Below are 20,253 nucleotides of genomic sequence, written 5' to 3'. Positions count from 1 at the left end.
AAGTACTCTTAGATGCATTAACAAGTTGCCCCGATGCACAACCATACTTGTTGATGCACAAAACCGGGGCGGTCTTGGAATAACGTAAATCCGACCGTGAATCTGCACAAACGCTCAAGAACACAAAGAACACAAAGAACACAAGGATTTTTATCGTGGTTCACCCCAATGTTTGGGCTACGTCCACACTGTAGTTGATTCTGTTTCTCTGTAAGTGTATGGATACAAGTGTTTGGGGGAAGTCCTTAGAGAAAGAAGAGAAGGGAGAGGAGAGCCTCGGTGGTGTGAGGTCTCTCCTCTATGTAATGAGAGCTTCTCTTAGCCTTCTTAAGCTGGCTCTTTTCCTTCCTTAGAATGAGGGGAGGAGTCCCCTTTTATAGAATAAGGGGCTCCTCCTCTTTTACAAAGTATGGGCTTTAGTGTGAGGCCCAAATACAAGGCCCAAGGCCCAAATATACGAGGCCTAATATATGGTACCAACAAGAGTCCCCCAAGTCTTCAGTCAAGAGAGTCTTTTGGCTGGAGACTTCAAATTCAGTCCATGTACGGGCCGAATTGGCTAGATGTCTTGAACCAGTACTCAACCTAAGGTAATGCTCAACATAAAGCAATACTCGGCTAAAGGTATCACACGTTACGAGACTGCTCGGCTGGAGGCGATGCTCGTTGCGAGGCTGCTCGGCTAGAGGCTATTCTCGCTGCGAGGCGGCTCGACTCGTGGTATTCCTTATTGCAAGTATCTACTTTATGTCGACATGCACTCAGTATGAGTTGATTCTCGACATGACTCGGGTCTGCTTGTCGGGTTCACATATTGGGTCTATGTGTCGGATCCGCGGATCGGGTCCGCAAGTCGGGTCTTTGAATCGGGGCCATACGTAGGGGCATCGAGTTGGGACTATCTGTAGGGTCATCGAGTTGGGTCCAGGCACATAGGTGTCCCAATAAGCGAATGTCCGAGCAAGTGGATGTCCGGTCAGACAAGAGATCACCACAAGCACGTGGCTCATCAGTCTATAAGTTGGTAGACCTCGTTAATCAGCAACAATGTTGATTAGTGGACCTAGTTGCTCAATAATTCCTGACAATAAATGACAGCATAAGTCTGATTGTATAAATCAATAACGTGGTATTAATCATGTAATATCAAAAATAATAATCATATTATTTAATCATGAGTCATCATGATATAGAAATAATATAATCATTATTTTATAATAATTATAATCATCATAACGTAAAAATAATAAAATATTTAAAGGAAAAGAATATTATCCCTGTTTTCGGTGGAGGCATGGTGGAGACATAGTGATGATAGCGGGACTATCCCACTAAATTTCAGTTCCCCACTTTCTTTTTTATTCTTTTCTTTTTCTTTTTTTTTCTTTTCTTTTCTTTTTCTTTTTCTTTCTTTTTCTTTTTTCTTTTTTTTTTCTTTTTCTTTTTCTTCTTTCTTTTCCTGGTGCTATGGCCGACACCAGTGGGATTTTTCCCACCAAACTTGTTCCACTTTCTCTCTTTACAGGTTTAGTGGATGATTGCTGCCTTCTAGTGGATGACTCCAATTGAGTTGATTCTTTCTGTTTCCCACTCTCTCTGAGAAAAAAAATCACAGTGCCTCTCTCTCTGACCGTCCCCCTACGGCCCTCCGGTTCGCCGCGCGAGTCACTCTTTAACTCGCTGACCCAGTCACTGAGCTCAGCTTCATCCTCAATCAGACTCTTCGAAGCTCCACCAACTCTTCGTAGGCACGTGGCAACTCGGATCCCGACCTAGTCCTGGAGCCCCGGAACGCCTCGTCGACGTCCTTGCTGTTGAGCAGGTTGATCGCCAGCTTCAGTCCATGCGCCACCAGCGACGAGAACAGGAAGAAGCTGAAGGAAACGGCCTCCCCTCCGCAGCCATGTCTGCCATTTCGGCCACCGCCTCCGCTGATACTATCTTCATTATAGAACAGTCCTGATCCTCTGTACTCAGCCTCGTCGAGTACGTCACCCCGCCTCCTATCTGAGAGCTCAACCTAGCGCGGTCGGAGCTGGCAGTGGACCTAATGGTGCGGCGAACCTTGCCGTGCGCGTAGCGGCACTCGCTTCCGTGGCCACAGGTTTTGGCCTCACGCCTGAAGAAGGAGCAGAGGCTGGTCTTCCATACTTCATGCAGTTTTGGTGCTCATGGATTGCCCAACATGTTGTGTTTGTGTAGTACGGAGCCTCTGGATTTGGAACCCATCAGAACAGAAGAATTGGAAAGCTGATTTCCCTGAAAGGAGCCCAGAAAACCCAGTGTCGCAGCCCAGGTCGAAGCTGCTGTGGCGGCTGTGGAGGGTCGAGAGAGAAGAGGGTGGAGGTGGCGAGTTGGGCCTGGAGCTCCGGGAGCTTGGCCTGGTATTAAGGCCCATTTTGGAGCAACGGTACACAATCTGCCCCTTTTTGTTCAGTCAGATTTTGAAGTTTTGGATGAGTGGGTTAGTGATCTGAGCATATCTACGGCAAAGATCTGATGAATTCCGAGGATGAGAGAAAGGTAGAGTGTTTGTGGGTTTTTTTTCTGCGAGTGGTGCAGATTCACGGTGGTGAAAATGAAAAATTGAGGAAGAGAACCGACATAGCTTTTTGTGTCGTTTCCCACAGACGGCGCCAAATGTTGATGCACGAAACCGGGGCGGTCTTGGAACAACGTAAATCCGACCGTGAATCTGCACAAACGCTCAAGAACACAAAGAACACAAGGATTTTTATCGTGGTTCACCCCAATGTTTGGGCTACGTCCACACTGTAGTTGATTCTGTTTCTCTGTAAGTGTATGGATACAAGTGTTTGGGGGAAGTCCCTAGAGAAAGAAGAGAAGGGAGAGGAGAGCCTCGGTGGTGTGAGGTCTCTCCTCTATGTAATGAGAGCTTCTCTTAGCCTTCTTAAGCTGGCTCTTTTCCTTCCTTAGAATGAGGGGATGAGTCCCCTTTTATAGAATAAGGGGCTCCTCCTCTTTTACAAAGTATGGGCTTTAGTGTGAGGCCCAAATACAAGGCCCAAGGCCCAAATATACGAGGCCTAATATATGGTACCAACAATACTTATCCAAGAAATTTCGAAGAGAACAAAGAGATCGAACATTCCCACGACAAAAAATGAAAAGATCATCAGCATATAACACATGAGTAGGAGGGCAACAACCTCGCGGAGCTGAAATAGAAGTAATCCTTCTAGTAGAGAAAAGCGAAGATAAACCTCTACTCAAAGCTTCCTCTGCTAGACAAAAAAGAAGTGGAGAAAGAGGGTCACCCTGACGTACCCCTCGGGAGCAAGAGAAAAACCCATGCGGTGTGCCATTTACCAGAATTGAAAGGCGAGCCGACTGTAATAAAACCCGCACCCAATCCACAAAGATACTAGAAAAACCAAAACTAGAAAGCACATGGAGAAGAAAATCCCAGTTCAAAGTATCAAAAGCTTTAGCGATGTCGACTTTTATGCCTACATTACCTCCAAAAGCCTTTTTGTCCATAAAATTGAACCCTTCTGAAACTAGCCCAATGCAATCAGAAATACGTCTACCTTTCAAAAATGCCGTTTGTTGAGGAGAAATAATGCGAGTGGCAATTGGGCTGAGCCGATCAGCAAGAATCTTGGGGATAATTTTGAACAGAAAGTTAGCAAGAGCAATGGGCCGATACTGAGCAATTGTGGCAACACCTTCTACTTTAGGGATAAGCACCACAAAATTGCAATTGGCATTGGGATAAAGCCATCCACGCTTAAAAAAATCTTGTACAAAAGCAATCACATCTAAACCAACAATATCCCAGCATGACTGATAAAAGGAACCAGGAAAACCATCAGGTCCCGGAGCACTCGAAGGATCCATAGAAAAGACAACACTTCTAATTTCATCTGCTGAAGGTAAACAAGAAAGAGAAAGATTTTCCTCTTCACTAACCATAGGTGGTATTACACCACAAACATCCTCAATTCCAGTTGGGGTGAACGAAGAATTATATAAAGACTGATAAAAGTTTACCACATGATCAACAATAGCAGTATGTGAAGAGAGTACATTTTCACCATCTAAAAGATTTACAATCCTGGAGGAAGAATGCCTACCTCGAGCATAAGCATGGAAAAAAGCGGTATTACGATCACCCTCAGTGAGCCATATAACTCGAGCACGGTCATGCCAAAAAGCTTCTTGCATTTGTTGGTGGTTTAGGGTATACTGAAATTGAATAGCAAAAAAAGAATGGGAAGTCATGAAATTGTTGGTGTAATTGATGATTGAGATGGTTCATTTTTGTGTAGCATTTGGAGTAGCATGGTTGGAAAGTGAAATTGTATAAATTTCATTGTTTCAACAGTATTAGGACATAGTTTTTGAATAACACTGGGGTGGTTTTCGAATAGAGTAATGTTATTCATACCAGGATTTTGTACCACATTTTCATATCACCTTAGATAACATTTGATGTGGACAACCACATCATTTGAAATAATCAGATTTTAAAATTTAGTTCATTATTTAATAAACTAATAATTAAAAAAAGCTCGTTAATTAAATGATGATTGTGGTATACAAGGAGTCTTTCTCCTTCTTTTCCTTAGGTTTTGCAAATTTTTCAAATGATGTATCTGTCCACATCAAATGCCACTTAAGATAGTATAGAAATGTGGTATAAAAAACATGGTATGAATACATTACTCTTTCGAATAACAATACTACGACTTAGTTTTCTGAAATGCCAATCAAAACTCTAGATTTTATCTCGAGTGCATTATGCTTACTAACGTAGCATCTTGCTGCAGAGTAGTTTGTTTTGATTGTTTCTCTACTTGAACAAAGAATCGTTAACCTCGAGGTGGGAACATGGGTGTTTTAGTCTGTCTATGTCCTATGCATTTTCACATTGTATACTTCAATGTAGCTATAATTTAGTTTTATTTTATTCAAATATTCTTATAATCTTTGGTAGAGATTAGGTTTATGTTACTTAATATTCTTATAATTTTTTTTTACATTAAGGAAATTAGCATATGGTATGGAAAAACTGTATTACCCTGCAGATTGTGCTGAAGAATACTTTATTTGTGAAAAAGTAGCTTCTTAGTTATGCTGGCACCTCGGGAGGAATTTGAACTTAAAAAATTTGATTACCATATCTCAATTTTGCTCATTGAGTTGAAGCTTCAATTCTATTTCAGTGTATCCATTCTAAATCTAGATATATCGATTTCCACCAATAGCAATCGGTATATAGCACCATGTGTTTGATAGATTTATGAAGGTTGGGCTCTCGTCTGATCAAATTATGTGTGTGTGTGTATATATATATATAATTTTTTTTTTCCTTTTTTTTGTACTCATGTTAATCTGCAGTAATTTAGGTCTTTTAGGGGGTTTTTTTTGTTGTTGCTGTTTTCCAATTAACAACTACTACTACACCTTAGGGACAATTAAACAACCACATTCTCAAATCCATATTAAAAAATCATGTAACTTGTAATAGTTAGGACTTAGAAATTTGCGATTGCGATGGTACATAAGCTATTAATATAAATTTAATAGAATATAGATGAAACTGAAAGACTTATTTTACCATGCGGATTCAGTCGTTTTAATTGATTTCTAAATAATTTTAAAATGCATGTGTTAAATTGTGCGTTACGATTTCTAAAACCACAATGGAACGCATACATTTTTGCTTGTTTCTCTAAATTTTAGTGAGGAGCTCATTTAGGGACTCTTAACCACCAAATAATTTATGACATTTTTGCTTGTCTCTCTAAATTTCATAAACAAAAGAAAATGACCAAGTGGCTCAAAGGAATTTTTTAGTGTGACGATCAGGTCACAGCATGGCGGTGGTGAGTGTGAGTTAGGCCATCTCTAACCGAATGGTCCAGAGGGCCAGAGGGCTGAAAATAGCCCTAAAACCGTCTCTAACCTAGGGCTAGGCCAGAGGGCTCGGGAATCTGGGAGGGCCCCATGGAATTTCAAAGGGCCAAAGGGCTGGCTATTTTTTTTTTTTTATAGTTTTCCATTGCTGTCGGTTATAATCGACATCATTAAAGAAGGATTTTTTAATACTGTCGGTTATAATCGACAGTAATAGTTATTCAAAGGCTTTTTTTTTTTTAATTACTATTAGTGTCGGTTATAACCGACACTAATAGTTTGAATTTTTTTGAATATAACGGCTAGTAGCTGTTGTATTAACTTGTTTTTTTATACGAATTTAAACTTCTTTTTTTCCCTTTTTTTTCCTTTTCATATGAATCAAATTTTGTTTCATATATTTTTTCAATTCTATTTTACAAAATTTGTTTCAATTTTTTTTAAAATTCTATTTTTTTTTCCTATAACTTCTATTTTACAAAATTTGTTTCATATTTTTTTTAAATTCCATTTTTTTCCTATAACTTCTATTTCACAAAATTTGTTTCAATTTTTTTTTAAACTCTATTTTTTTCCTAGAACTTCTATTTTACAAAATTTGATTCATACTTTTTTTTTTCTTCATATAACTTCTATTTTACAAAATTTGTTTCATATTTTTTTAAATTCCATTTTTTTCCTATAACTTCTATTTCACAAAATTTGTTTCACATTTTTTTTTAATTCTATTTTTTTCCTATAACTTCCTAGGCCATTATACAACATTAAATTAAATTAAGTAACATGAAACAACATTAAACAATATGAAACAACATTAAATAACATTAACCAACATACAAATTATACAACATGAAACTTAAACAACATTTTTAAAAACATTTAACAATATAAAACTTAAGAGCCTACTCCATGCTTCTTTTGGCCCAAAGATGTGCAACAAGATCCTGTTGTAGGTATTTATTTGTGGCACGAGAACGTATCATTCTATATCGCCTCATGTACTCATTTATAGAGATACTATCAGTTCTTGGATTGAAAGGCAAATTAGGCCCATCATATATTTTTGCTAGAGCCCTTCTTGACCTATTTGGATCTTCTTGGTCGTCATCGGACTCTCCATCAATATACCCATCTCGCTCATCCTCCACTATCATATTGTGTAATATGATGCAAGACATCATGATGGAGTTCAAATTTTCTTGACTCCACCCTCTTGCCGGTTTGCTGATGATCTTCCACCGTGCTTGTAGAATACTGAAAGCTCTCTCAACATCTTTCCGGTATGCCTCTTGGTGTAAGGTAAACAACTTTTCTGCGTCATTCCTAGGGTTTGGAATTGCTTGGACAAGTGTCGCCCACTTTGGGTAGATGTCATCTGCCAAGTAATACCCCATACTGTATTCACGGCCGTTGATGTAGTAGTCAAGTTGAGGTGCTTTACCTTTCGTCAAGTTATTGAAGAGGGGTGAACGCCCAAGAACTGTAATGTCATTTTGGGATCCAATGACTCCAAAGAAAGCATGCCACATCCATGTGTCATATGAGGCAACTGCCTCTAACACAACAGTTGGCTTTCTCGACCTTCCGCTAAAGCCTCCTTGCCATCCAGTGGGACAGTTCTTCCAATCCCAATGCATGCAGTCTAATGACCCTATTATGCCCGGAAACCCACGGTCTTCAGCTTTGCGAAGGAGCCGATTCAGATCTTCTTCATTTGGCTCTCGGAGGTACTCGTCTTTGTAAACTTGAACAATTGTGTTACAAAATTCTTCAAGAGTATTAAGGTATGTAGACTCAGACATACCATGGGTTTCATCCATCGAATCAGCTGAGGAGCCATAGGCCATCATTCGGAGTGCAACAGTAATCTTCTGATGAGGTGAGAAACCAGGGCAGCCTGCTCTATCCCGCTTCTGTCGAAAGTATGGATTGACTTGCTGGACATCACGAAGTAAACGCTTGAAGACATGACACCTCATTCGGAAGCGACGTCTGAAATCCTCTTCTGTGTACACCGAGTTAGGGTTGAAGTAGTTGTTCATCAGGTTGGCATGCGCCATCGCTCTGTTTCGTGGTTTGTAAGAGCGACCAGCAACAGAGCCACCCCATTGAGGTTGTTCCTCAGTTGACTGACACACCATGGCCGCAGCCATGGCTGCTGCCATGTTTTGTTTGTTGCGCCTTACTTGAACTTCTTCATCAGACTCCTCATCTTCTTGTCTCATTTGCGCCCATTTTGCTTCCAATTTGGAATTGGATGAGGACCCCCAATTGGAATTGGATGAGGATCCAAAGTTGGAATTTATTGCAAACTTGAATTGAAAGAGATTGAATTGAAATAGATTGAATTCAAAGTTGTGTGAATTATAGCCCAATATCCACCCTATTTATAGCAAAAAAAAAATTCAAATCCAACGGCTAGCTGACGTCAGCATGATGTCAGCTACCAACGGCTAGCTGACGTCATGTTGACGTCACTTAGCCGTTGGATTTGAATTTAAATTGTAGTTTTTAAATAATAAATTATGTTTGGCCCTATGACCCTTTGGCTCTCGGTTGGAAACGATTTTTTGTGACAGGGCTAAAACGAGCCATGTGGCCTTTGGCCCTTGGTTGGAGACGGAGGCAAATATAGCCCTGTACTGTTCATTAAAATATTAATATCTTGAGGAATCTTGGAGGGCCAGAGGGCTAAAACGAGCCCTCTGGCTAGCCCTCGGTTATAGATGGCCTTAAAGACCCAACACAAATTTCATAGGAAAACACAGAACGGAAAATTAAAAATAAAAAAAGCCAAGAGGATCCAAAGTCAATGGTACAAGCAGAGCTATGTTTTAACAACAGGAGAGCTTGGAGGTACCTCGCACATACCAGTGTTGTGTACTGTAAGATGCCGAAAGCTGCTGAGTTTTCTTTCTGCCGGCAAGCCGTTGGACGAAAGTCCCAAACTAGTTTCTTCAAAAAGACACTGTGAAATGGACGATTTCACAAATCGAATTTTGCTCACTCGCAACCTCAACTTGATAATTATAGTTCCTCTCCACCATGATCAAATTTATAAGGATCTGAACGGGTGTTAGTCTTAAGTGTTGATGAAGAAGAGGAGGTGGGATATGATCATGCTACCAGAGAAGATCAAGAAGAAGGACGATATATTTTTGTTTCTCTTTTCTGTTTTTGGTAAAAGCGGGTGGGGAAGCCCTAACAAACCAACATTTACTGATAAAATTCAGCAAACAATAATGCATAGCTTTTTGAAAAGTACGCACGTGTATAGTATGCGTTTTTCACGAAAATTCATCAATCATTTTCCTACTCAGGTCATACTCACAAAAGGGTGACTTACTATAATGCAAATGTAAAGATTCAATCATAAATTTCATTAGCCCTTCCTTCCACTATTCTAAAAATCCCCGCCTAGGCGCTAGGCCCCAGCCCACCGCCCCGATTAATGCCTAGGCCCCAGCCCACCGCCTAGACCACCTAGGCACCCGTCTAACCCGCCTAGATCCGCCTAGGTTGCAACTCACTTAGACAGAAAATACATAACTTTCATTTTGCATTTTGTTTTTTTTCCAATAAATTGTAAGAGACTTGTTGCATACTTGAATGAACAAACATTATATCCTTATTTCACATGTATTCATTATGTTCCAATACTTCATGATATATATGCATTCTATTTTGTATGATGAAATTATATATATTTCAAGTAGAAGCAGACACTTATTTACCTGAAATATGATAGATTTACTTAAATCCGCCTAGTCCGCCTAGGCGCCCGCCTAGGCGCTAGACCCCAGCCCGCCGCCCGACTAGCGCCTAGCGACTTTTAGAACCTTGCTTCCTTCTAATAATATTTTCTCTACTTATAAGTAAAATTTTTTAAATTTGACTCTAATTCTATGTCAGTTATGGCTGGCTAATTATATATGATATAACCTTGATCTTACGCCGATAATATCATTATAAAAAAATAATAATTAAGAAAAAAGACAATTCAATTATTAAAAGGACTTGTAACTCTAAGTGCTAAAAGCATGCCGAGCCCCCTCTCCTAACATCGATTGTTTAAAAATGAAATTATTTAATTCAGATTTGAATAGAGGAAAAATCAATCTGCATGAACAAAGTAAAATTGAAAAAACCTCTTCATTTACAAATTTGACGTTTTGGGGGTAACAGTTAAAGATGATGGGCTTCTCTTTTTCTCAGGAGCATTTTTGCTTGAGAATATTTTTATTCAATGCTATCAAGTAATGGTTATGTTCATAACCTTTTTTTTTTTTTTTCTTTTATATAGAAAAAATATGTATAATGAAGTGGTGAGCATTACTATTACTCGAGAAAGGTGAGTAAAAATGCCCCGAACTTAAACCTGATGTTTGTAACCTACACACCTTCAGCTTGACACCTGTTCTCCGTAGTCCACATGACTCTAATTAACTTTTACTATTATTAATATTTTTATGTCATAATTCCAAAATCTAACCGTCCCTTTCTCCCTCGCTCTTCCAACATCCTTCCGTCTCTCTCTCCAATCAATTCTCTTTATTTGAAATGGTGATGTCGTTCACATACTCGTTTTTACTTCTTACACATCCTTCTTAATTTTTGGACATCGAATCAAATGAATTGAAAAAAAATAAATGAACAAATGCTATGTAGAAAGTAAAAAAATAGTGTGTATAGCGCCACCCATTTGGAAACTATTGCTAATCCAAGATCCCAAATCATCTAAATTGGGGGGTATGAATATATATGGAGGGGTGAATGATAGATGAGAAGCGACCCCACCCAAATCATCAAACATTTGGACAAATCTCACACCACTTGGTTCGAGTCGATCGCGTTTCGTGTAAAAATTTCATTGGAAAGTTGCGGGGGAGTTTAATTTTTCTTATTTTTGTTTGATTTATATGGCTCTACTGGACAAAGTGAGAGAGAGATTGAGGAGATATAGTGTGTTGTGTCACGGTCTTTGTAAGTGTCCATTACTAAAACTGTCATGTGTCGATATTGACCTCATTTAACCACCTAGACCCAATCTCCTAAATGTTTCTCTAACTCAACCAAACATACTGTTATGCATGGCCTACAGTTGTATAAATAGAAGCCTTGAGTTATTCACCTTCGATGCACCCACCAAGCCGACATGCATTTACTACAAAGTGAAGACTCCCCTTCCTATAAGATTAAATGAAGTTACGAACTAACCACTTTAACACACAACAGCTCCCATTATTACATAGCTCTAATAATAAATCCACGGCATGCATTTTCGTATGCAAGTCAAACGCAGCTGCTACCTTTTGTTTGAAGCCATACAATCATGTCTTCTCATTGAAGGCTTACGCGTACACCAACACAAGTTGGTCTTCAATTGTTCAATGCACATGACACATAGGCTGGTTTGATATTGCTGTGCTTTGCAAAAAAAAATTGTTTTTGTTGTGATGTGAGAATAAACTCATTTTTGCTATTTCACATTTTCAGCTTTTTTTTATCCAAAACTGTGAAAATATGCTGTTTTTAAGTGTTTACCAAACACCATTTTTTGAGTTTAGTTTTTTTTATATCTACTTTTTATAAAATCACCTCAGTACCAAATACATTTTTAAGTGTTTTTAAGCTGTTTTTAACTAATGACAAATATATGAGCCAAATCTCAACGATTTTCCACCTTGGCGAATGTACCATGCAAAAATCCTTGCATCCATCCCAAATACGCCTTCAAACACATACCAGCATGCACACCACCTGAATCAGTCCTGTCTGGATTCACAATATACGGCCAATGCATGTGCAGCTGTTGCAAGCTAAAAATCGTCATTTAGCTTCAGACAAGGGTCTCGACATACCCTCGTTTCGACCAGCAAGATTTCTCCCTCATCATTATCTACAACCTGAAAACTGGTCAGCGCGCTCGTTTCTAGGAACAACCCATCGAGTTCGTGGTTCTACCACCCAGGCAATATACACCACACTTCCTCCTTTCCACCAGGAGCATCGCTTTGTCCACGTGTCTTAACCTCATTAGGTGGTATTCTTTTTTTTAATAAGGTTCTATCCATATTTTTTTCTTCTCTGTTTGGAGAAATGGTTGTACTTCGGTCGAAGCGTCATTGGAGGGAGGAGGACAGAGGGACTGACAGATTGGAGAGAGATGGGAGCTAGGGGTTTCGACTCAGTGAGAGAGATTTAGCTAGGTCCTCTGCCATAACCTATGGGATTTCCTCCAATTTTAGAGAGAGAGGGAGGGGGGGAAGGCATGGTTGTGTGCAGTTTGTGGGGTTAGCCGGTCAGGAAGGGGTGACTGAGGGAGGTATGAGAGAGTTTGATTTTTTGGTTTCCTCCCTTAATTCAAAAGGTGATGCACTGTTTTTAATCCATTGTTTAGTGCCAATTCAACTTTATTTTTCAGTTTATTGTTTTTAATTCATTATTTAATGTTTGATTTGCCATCTGCTTCAAATTGTCATAGATTTTTTTTCCTTCATTAAAGTTGTCATAGATTGTTTTAGATTGTTTAGTTCATCAGCAATTTATTGTTTTGCCTGGTGGAAAAGTCCATTCTTGGTGTATCCTCCGACGCAAATTTAAAAATGGTTTCTTGACTGTTCAGTTTGTTGAACATCCTTTACTACTTTCTAAAGCTCATTTTCTTTATTTTAGCTCCAGACCGACTCACTCCACTCTCTCTCTCTCTCTGTGTGATTCTGGGTTCTGTACGTTCTGCCATTTTTGCTTCTGAAGATACCTAATTGCAGGTTCCTTCTCCATTTCCAAGCTTCTGTTATGCTTTGTGATGCTGTATTTTCTATTTTTAATGAGGCTCGATTGAAATATGCATCAATTTGATTGAAACATGCATCAACTTTATTGATTATGCTACTGTATTTTCTCTTTTTCTCTTTTTAATGAGGCTTTATGCTACTGTACCAAAATGATGAAATATTCATTTTTAATGATAGTTTTATAATTGGATATGTTTTAATTTGATCAGTGTGATTTTTTGTGGTTAGGATTTAGGACCTTGGTAACTTGATTGATTAGGAATTTGTGTGTTTATCTCCTGATCAGTATTCAAATTTAATTCATATAAGTCCCTTTCTTAAGAGGGATCTATTTTGATAACAAACAAGACCTTGCAATTGTTGCATTCTTCATTTTCTTGAATTTCTTTGGTTTTTGATGGGTGATTGAGTGGTGTTTGATTGAGAAATTTGCAGATTAGGGTTGGGTTGGGGTCTGTTTGGTTGCCTGGAAATTTGGGAAAGAAAATGGGATCATGGGATTAGGATTTAGGACCTTCGTAACTTGATTGATTAGGAATTTGTGTGTTCATCTCCTAATTAGTGTTCAAATTTAATGCATATAAGTCCCTTTCTTAAGAGGAATCTATTTTGATAAGAAACAAGACCTTACAACTGTTGCATTCTTCGTTTTCTTGATTGTAAAGTCTCTGTTCCATGTCACATATATTAATAGGATGCTTAGGTAATTGTAGGAGAAGTTATGCATGCAGTCTTTTGGCAATCCTTTCCCAGAACATGTAGTAATCCTGATATGAGTCTAACTCTGCCTTGGTCATAGCTCAACATGGAAACATTATGGAATATCTTCTTTATAAGCGTTTCTAGGCTCTAGCCTCCTCTTTTTGAGCAGACTTATCTAATATATAACAAAGCATGTTCTACTAGAGCTCAAATCAAACAAAGAGACGGAAAATCAAAATACACCATAAATAAAAAAAAAGTGGATTTATTTTTATTAAGATGTATGGAGGAAAGGTTTTAGTCACTTAGAATTGGGTTAAATTAACGATGTTATGTAGTGATACTAATTTGATGCTTACTTGCCCTGCAATCAACTCAGTGTTTAAGGATTAAGTATGTTTCCCACTTCCCAGGTCTAATTCGATCGCCTGCATGTAACAATAGTTAAAGTTGGGGACTGGACAATTAATTAATTATAATTTATTTATTGTTTGTAATTGCCTCCATAAGTGTGGTTACAAGTTGAGCCTTTTCTTTGTTTTTTTCGTTGAAGCTTTCCAGGGCTTCTTTGTATTCTTTTTCCCGTTTGTTGACAAATAAGATCATGTTTATTTTTCTTCTAATTTTTTAGTATATATACATAAAATGGGTGTAGCGGAGATGAGGATGCTTCGTTGGATGTGTGGCACACGAGAAAAGATAAGATTAGGAATGAGGATATCCGAGGTAAAGTAGGAGTAGCCGAAATTGAAGGAAAGATGAGAGAAAACCGGTTACGGTAGTTTGGACATGTGCAAAGAAGGCCTATTGACGCTCCGGTTCGAAGATGTGACTACGGGACAGAGGTTCAGGGCCGAAGGGGTAGAGGAAGACCTAGGAAAACTTTGGAAGAGACCCTAAGAAAAAAACTTAGAATACTTGGATCTAACGGAGGACATGACACAGAACTGAGCGCAATGGCGTTCTAGGATTCATATAGCCGACCCCACTTAGTGGGAAAAGACTTTGTTGTTGTTGTTGTAGTGATGAATGAGGAGTGTGAGTGCAAATTCTAGGTTATGGGGAAGCATTAGTATTTGGAGGCACAAATTCTTTTCTACCATTATTTCAAATGCTCTCTAACTTAGAGGCATTAATAATTTATTTAACTACATGATTCCCCATGTACCGAATTTTCCACTACTGTTATTTATAATTGGGGTAGAGATTTTTAAAATTAGATTTAGACCTACTATAATTAACAACTCATGCAAAAATTATTTAATTAAGCACCGAATATTTTGTCCTATATGTCTTACTAGGACAACCAATGTGGTTTACACATCACATATTGAGAACTGGAAAGGAGAATGCCAACGGGTAGGTTGGAGAGCACATTCATTTTCTGTATAAATTTTCCGTCACCAAATATAGGTTGGAGAGCATGATCATTTTCTGTTTGCACATCACAATGTTTGTTTTGAGTACTTTTCGCGCCATTGAGGCACAAATGTTCTTCCTGCATTAGTTAATTTTCTTTATATCAAAATTGAATAAATTTAATTTTCCTTTGTATCCAAATGTATTAAAGTAATTGTGATTGAAGTTTGTTTATGTCTGCTTTCCAAGATTTATTTTTTGGTTACTAGATATCTTACTCCGTTTACGAGTGCTTTTTAGTTAACTAAAAGAATGTTTTTCATTCTTCGGTTTTCAGGATTTCATTTACCGTTTACAAGTCAACCGCACAATGCCAAAGTACAAGAAAAGCGAAGATTGAAGGTAATTTTTGCTCTAACTTCTTTGGATTTTATATTCTGGGTTAATTATCAACCGGTTTCTGTTACCAGATTTAGAATTATAATTTGGTACCACTGCTGCCACCTGCCACTTGAGTTTTCACATCCTAATGGCACAAAAGCACAAAATGGTAATTTTAAATTCTAGGTTATGGGTAAGCATTATTATTTGGAGGCAAAAATTCTTTTCAGCCACCGAACAAAGTTCAAAATCTTTTTTCGCATGGTATAAATTAGGCTAAAATATCATTAGAATACCCAAAAAAAAAAAAAAAAGGTTCTCTTTATCTCATTGTTTCTTTGGTAGTTTTCTAGAAATGAGGTTGAAAGGTTGCACTACTTCTTTACTCCAAATATATGCACATCCTTATAATCTTTAGACTATATAAAGCAAAGAAACATCATGATATTGCTAATGGATTTGCTATGTTTTGGAATTTCAGGAATTTCAATTGTTGGAGGGAGAAGTTGGTTCCTTGGCATTTTGAGGTATATAATTATGTACCCTGTTTTTATTCAAGCACTATTTTAAATGTATGATTGGTTTGTGTGAAATGAATGAAAAAGAGAATTAGAATACCCTGTTTTGGATCACTGTGTGTGTTATTTGAAAAAGAGAGACATGAATGATCGGTGTGTGTGTTATTTGTTCAAGGAGACATCCTTATTTGGATTTTCTCACAAGCCTATTTTATATACCCTGTTTTTATACAAAGGTTGCTGCCGTTTGAATATGATTCGTTAAAACGTGCTATCATCAATAATTTGCATGAAAAACAGATTTCACTTTGTTTTCTTCACTCAAGGTGCTTTTCAACGCTGTTTCTAAGCTATTATTTTCATTACTGTTCTGTAAGTTAGTGATAATGGATTTGCTATGTTTGCGATTTTCAGAAATTTGGATCGTTGGAGGGAGCACTTGGCCTTTTGGCTTTTAAGGTATATTTATTTACGGTGATTTTGTGACTATGTTGTTACATTTTATTCATGCACGTTGGGACTGGATTTGGCTATATAATTGTGGCATCCTTTGACTATTTATGACTATGATAACGGTGGAATGTGTAATTGCTATCTCTTAAGTTGGTATAATGTTAATGGTTTGCAGATACTTAGCAGACTATCAATGAAATTGCTGTCAATAAAATTGCTATCGATGAAATTGGGAAAGAAACTTGGGAAGATAATGTTAATAGTTTGCAGATGCTTAGGAGAGTATCTGAAACTGCTTAAATTTTATATATTGAGTTGCATAAAGTCCACTAACATACACAACCACAGTCAAATTGCCACCCTTAGTTGGTGGTAGTATCTTTGCAATGGATTTAAAGTGGGGATTTAGAAAATCTAATAATAAAACTGAATTATATGTACCATGCTTTTCGTTTTCATTTTGGGTTAAAAGGTTGGAGCTTTGGATTGGGATTTTCCTTTATTAAACTATAATTTTGTGCTTAGGACTTAGGAGGCTATATGAAACTGCTTAATTGTTTTTTAAACAGGAATTTTTTTTTACTGTAATCTGTTTTGTTAAAGGTAATGATAATGATTTATCAATTTTGTTTGTTCAGGGGGTTTAGGAGCAGAACCCTGATGAGACCTTCAGTGTGAAAGCCTTTTGATTTCATAAGTCACAACAAAATTGAATACCAAATGAATAAAAATCTGGCCATAAATGCACCACTTCTTTACTCCAAATTTATGCACATATCTCCCAATATATATGCACTGATTAGACCTTAAGGAGGTTACGATATGTTTCCCAATTATTAAACAAACTGAGATAGCTTAACAAGTTAAGTCCAATATCAGGCTCAATTGTAGGTTGCCTTTAATTATTATATCTTTATAAGAAACATTAGCTTATATGTGCACTAAGTAAACTAAGGCCATCTATTATAAGTTTTCCTATGTCTTCTATCTCTTTACAGTGTATGTGTTATTTTTGTCTGATTGGCGTTTCCCCTATATTTCCGTATGTTTTCTATGTCTTTATATGTGCACTAATTAATTTGATTAGTGTGTGTCTATTATTTGTGTCTAATTGGTGTTGGGTGTTTTCCAATTTGGGGTCTTTATTTACTTAGTGTGCAATCCAGTGTCCTATCTGGTTAGAGAGAACATAATGTTTGACAATATGAAGTCTGATATCTGATTCAATCTGGTTATGTAGATATGCTGAATAAGTAAGGATTGTTTGTTGATTTAGTTGCATATCGAGTATCTAGAGATTGTCTTTTATCAGTAGATGATTAATTGTAGATGAAATGCCCCTTAGTAGAAGGAAATGAAGGTGCATTAACAAGAAAAATCAAGATAATGTGTACACTAGTGGATTAGTTTTTTAGCTGTCCGTTGGTGTCCAACCTGATGCAAGCATCTTTTGAAGTGTGTAATATCTTTGCTTTCAACTTTTCAAGTTAATATTCAGCACAAATGCAAACTCAGACACACATATTGTAAAATATACACAGATGTCACGGTGGATGTTAATGCTTTATCTCACAAATGCACCACTTCTTTACTCCATATATATGCACATCCTATATATTTCAATCTTTAGACTAAATAAAGCAAAGAAACATCAAGAAATTGCTAATGGATTTATTATGCTTGGGAATTTCAGGAGTTTGGATCGTTGGAGGGAGAAGTTGGTTTCTTGGCATTTTGAGGTATATAATTATATGCCCTGTTTTTATTCAAAGCCTATTTTAAATGTATGATTGGTTTGTGAGAAATGAATGAAAAACAAAAACAAGGGGACATCATTATTTTTGGATATTCTCCTCCGAAATAGAGAGTTAGACCTCATTTTTTTGTGGATTTTCTAATTTCGGTCGTGGTGATTCATAATTACACATATTTGTTGGAATTCAACTTGCAATCCATACTCTATGCACCATCGAATCTTATTCTAAGGCTGCTGCCGTTTCAATATGATTCATTAAGACTTACCATCGTCAACAATTTGTCTCTTTCTGTCAAAATGATTCATGTCTACCCTACAATGAAATGGACATTAGAATAACCAATGTGTGAGAACTGCATGTTGCTGCTGTTTCTTATGGAAATAGAGCATTTTTTGCAGCCGCATCTTTTGTAATCAGGAACTTCATTCTGATAACTGTACAATGTCTTTTCATATCAGCTCTGTTGAATGTATATAAAAACCAAGTTGCTTATCGTACCGACCTCATTCACTCATCTATCCCTTTGTTCATTCATGAATGTTTAATTTATTTAGGTTAAATGTGTCTTATTCATGCAGTTAAGGCTGGTGCATTCAAGTCCCGCAGCAAAGCGCGGACATATTTTCTAGTTTATAGTACTATGAAAAAAAATTGCAAATTTTGTAAGGTGCTTATAACTTGAGTAATGTTAATTAAAAGCGTTTAGCCGGCACGAATTGAGAAAAAGAAAATTGTAAACTCTATTGTTGGAAAAATTTCGCCTTGAACTTTAATTTTAGTTGATTTACCCTGGACTTTTATAAATAGCCAATCTTCCCTCGGGAGTTGGATTTTGAAAATCTTCATCTAATTTTTCAACCATCTTGGTCATGTAGACAACACATGGCAATTGAGGGTAAAAAGATAATTTTGTTTTGTTAAATTGGATGTAAAGCTGATACTTTACAACTGCTAATTGGACTATAATGACTAGTTTAAAAGAAAAGTGCACAAATGTGTCATTTTGAGCATGAAAGAGTAAATTGTAGCAATGGTCTATCAACTTTAATCAAATTGGAGCAATGGTTCTTCAATTAAAAATTCATTACCATTGGTCCTTCAACTTATCAAAATGTGTAGCTATAGTCATTTTCATCAATTTCATTAAAATTTTGTCAAAATAAGTTATGTTGGAATAACCATTTATATAATTAGGGTCCCTCAACTCATCAAAGTATATAATTATGGTCTTTTTCCTCAACTACGTCAAAATTTTTGTTAAAACGAGTTATATTGGAAGGACCATTGTTACAATTGGGTTAAAGTTTAGGAATCATTTCTCCAGTTGAATTAAAGTTGAGGGACCAATGGTAATGAATTTTTAGTTAAGGGACCATAACTGCACATTTTGATGAGTTGAGGGACCAATGATAATTGATTTTTAGTTGTGGGACCATTGCTCAAATTGAGTTAAAGTTAAGGGACCATAGCTACAATTTACTCAGTATGAAATGAACATTACCTTGAGTCATATTCTCTCATCCTTTCTTGTTTTTGTCACAGTGAATATAACTCACAATTTGAGAATGAAAGGAACATCTGTTTGAGTCCTTGTCACGCTTGGACCCGGACTCGGTGAAAAAAATAACCCGCGCCTGATACACAAGTAAAATTAAATAAAACAAAAATAAATGAAACGGGATGGAAAATAAATTTCTCTTATTTGATAATAAATTCTTAAGATTTCACAATTCATCATTCTTAAAATAAATCTCATACTCGAGATTTACTTTAAACATTGAATTACTTGACAAGTCCAGATTTTTCACCTTTGATCGGACTTTAATTTCCAAGTCAATTCATGGTTGTATGTAGAGTAAGGATTCATGTAATTTGACAAGTCGATTTCGAAATCTTAAGCGGCTAATTACGTGTGTTCATATCTAGTACTTAGTCGAACACACATAAACTCCCAAGAAAATTGTGGGTATCTTTGTACAAGTTTCTTAGCATACTATATTGTATTTCTTATTCCATAAATCAATCAACATTCCACTAAAATACAAAGTTCTAAGTAGCCAGGCTCTGGTTCCTTTAAAGCTAATATTCAAATGACACCACAGGTTGTCCAAGGTTGTCTAATACATATGCTTTGATACCATTCTGTCACGTCGCAGATTCTGAGTCGGTGAAAAAATTAACTCTGCACACGGTGCTCAAGTAAAATTAAATAAAAACAAAAATAAATGAAATGGAGTAGAAAATAAATTTCGCTTCTTCGATAATAAATTCTTAGGATCTCACACTGGCCTCTACTCTCGTTCTTTTTTATTTTGGTCACGGGAAAATAATAAGTATTTGTGGTGAACAAATCTTTTACAGATTCGCTGATTGTTTCTACGGACTATTATCACTTGAACGCGA

The 20,253-nt window shown here is 37.0% G+C and overlaps 2 protein-coding genes and 2 long non-coding RNA genes across 16 annotated transcripts in view; 2 read left to right on the top strand and 2 right to left on the bottom strand.

The window, feature by feature from the left end:
- The window catches only part of LOC126603565 (disease resistance protein RPV1-like), a 68,306-nt gene that overhangs the window by 28,287 nt on the left and 19,766 nt on the right, over positions 1-20,253 (bottom strand). The window contains exon 7 of one of the 9 annotated variants that reach the window (XR_007616285.1): positions 19,832-20,032. The exons of the other annotated variants lie outside the window; for them this stretch is intronic. The gene's annotated coding sequence lies outside the window, so the exon portion shown is untranslated. Of the gene's footprint in view, positions 1-19,831; positions 20,033-20,253 lie in introns of those variants that run through there. 9 annotated transcript variants of the gene reach the window in all.
- The window catches only part of LOC126603578 (uncharacterized), a 73,634-nt gene that overhangs the window by 42,858 nt on the left and 10,523 nt on the right, over positions 1-20,253 (top strand). The gene's annotated exons all lie outside the window — the stretch shown is intronic.
- LOC126603572 (protein ALP1-like) lies at positions 6,678-9,153 on the bottom strand. Its single transcript, XM_050270483.1, has 2 exons — positions 8,755-9,153; positions 6,678-8,122 (listed from the first exon to the last, which is right to left on the bottom strand). Exon 2 carries the CDS (start codon positions 8,106-8,108, stop codon positions 6,786-6,788), a length of 1,323 nt encoding a protein of 440 aa, XP_050126440.1. The 5' UTR covers positions 8,109-8,122; positions 8,755-9,153; the 3' UTR covers positions 6,678-6,785.
- Positions 11,262-18,644, top strand: LOC126603577 (uncharacterized). 5 transcript variants are annotated; one of them, XR_007616294.1, is made up of 7 exons: positions 11,931-12,253; positions 12,559-12,653; positions 15,079-15,143; positions 15,604-15,649; positions 16,055-16,099; positions 17,787-17,832; positions 18,429-18,644. It is a non-coding gene; the product is annotated as an uncharacterized LOC126603577 (long non-coding RNA). The 5 variants fall into 5 exon arrangements; XR_007616296.1 differs by lacking the exons at positions 11,931-12,253; positions 18,429-18,644 and adding an exon at positions 11,262-11,923 and having other exon boundaries at positions 12,565-12,653; positions 17,787-18,044; XR_007616293.1 differs by lacking the exons at positions 11,931-12,253; positions 18,429-18,644 and adding an exon at positions 11,264-11,923 and having other exon boundaries at positions 17,787-18,044.

The sequence above is a fragment of the Malus sylvestris genome, chromosome 15 (assembly GCF_916048215.2).
Source record: "Malus sylvestris chromosome 15, drMalSylv7.2, whole genome shotgun sequence".
Lineage (NCBI taxonomy): Eukaryota > Viridiplantae > Streptophyta > Magnoliopsida > Rosales > Rosaceae > Malus > Malus sylvestris.
This window is presented reverse-complemented; position numbering and strand designations above follow the sequence as displayed.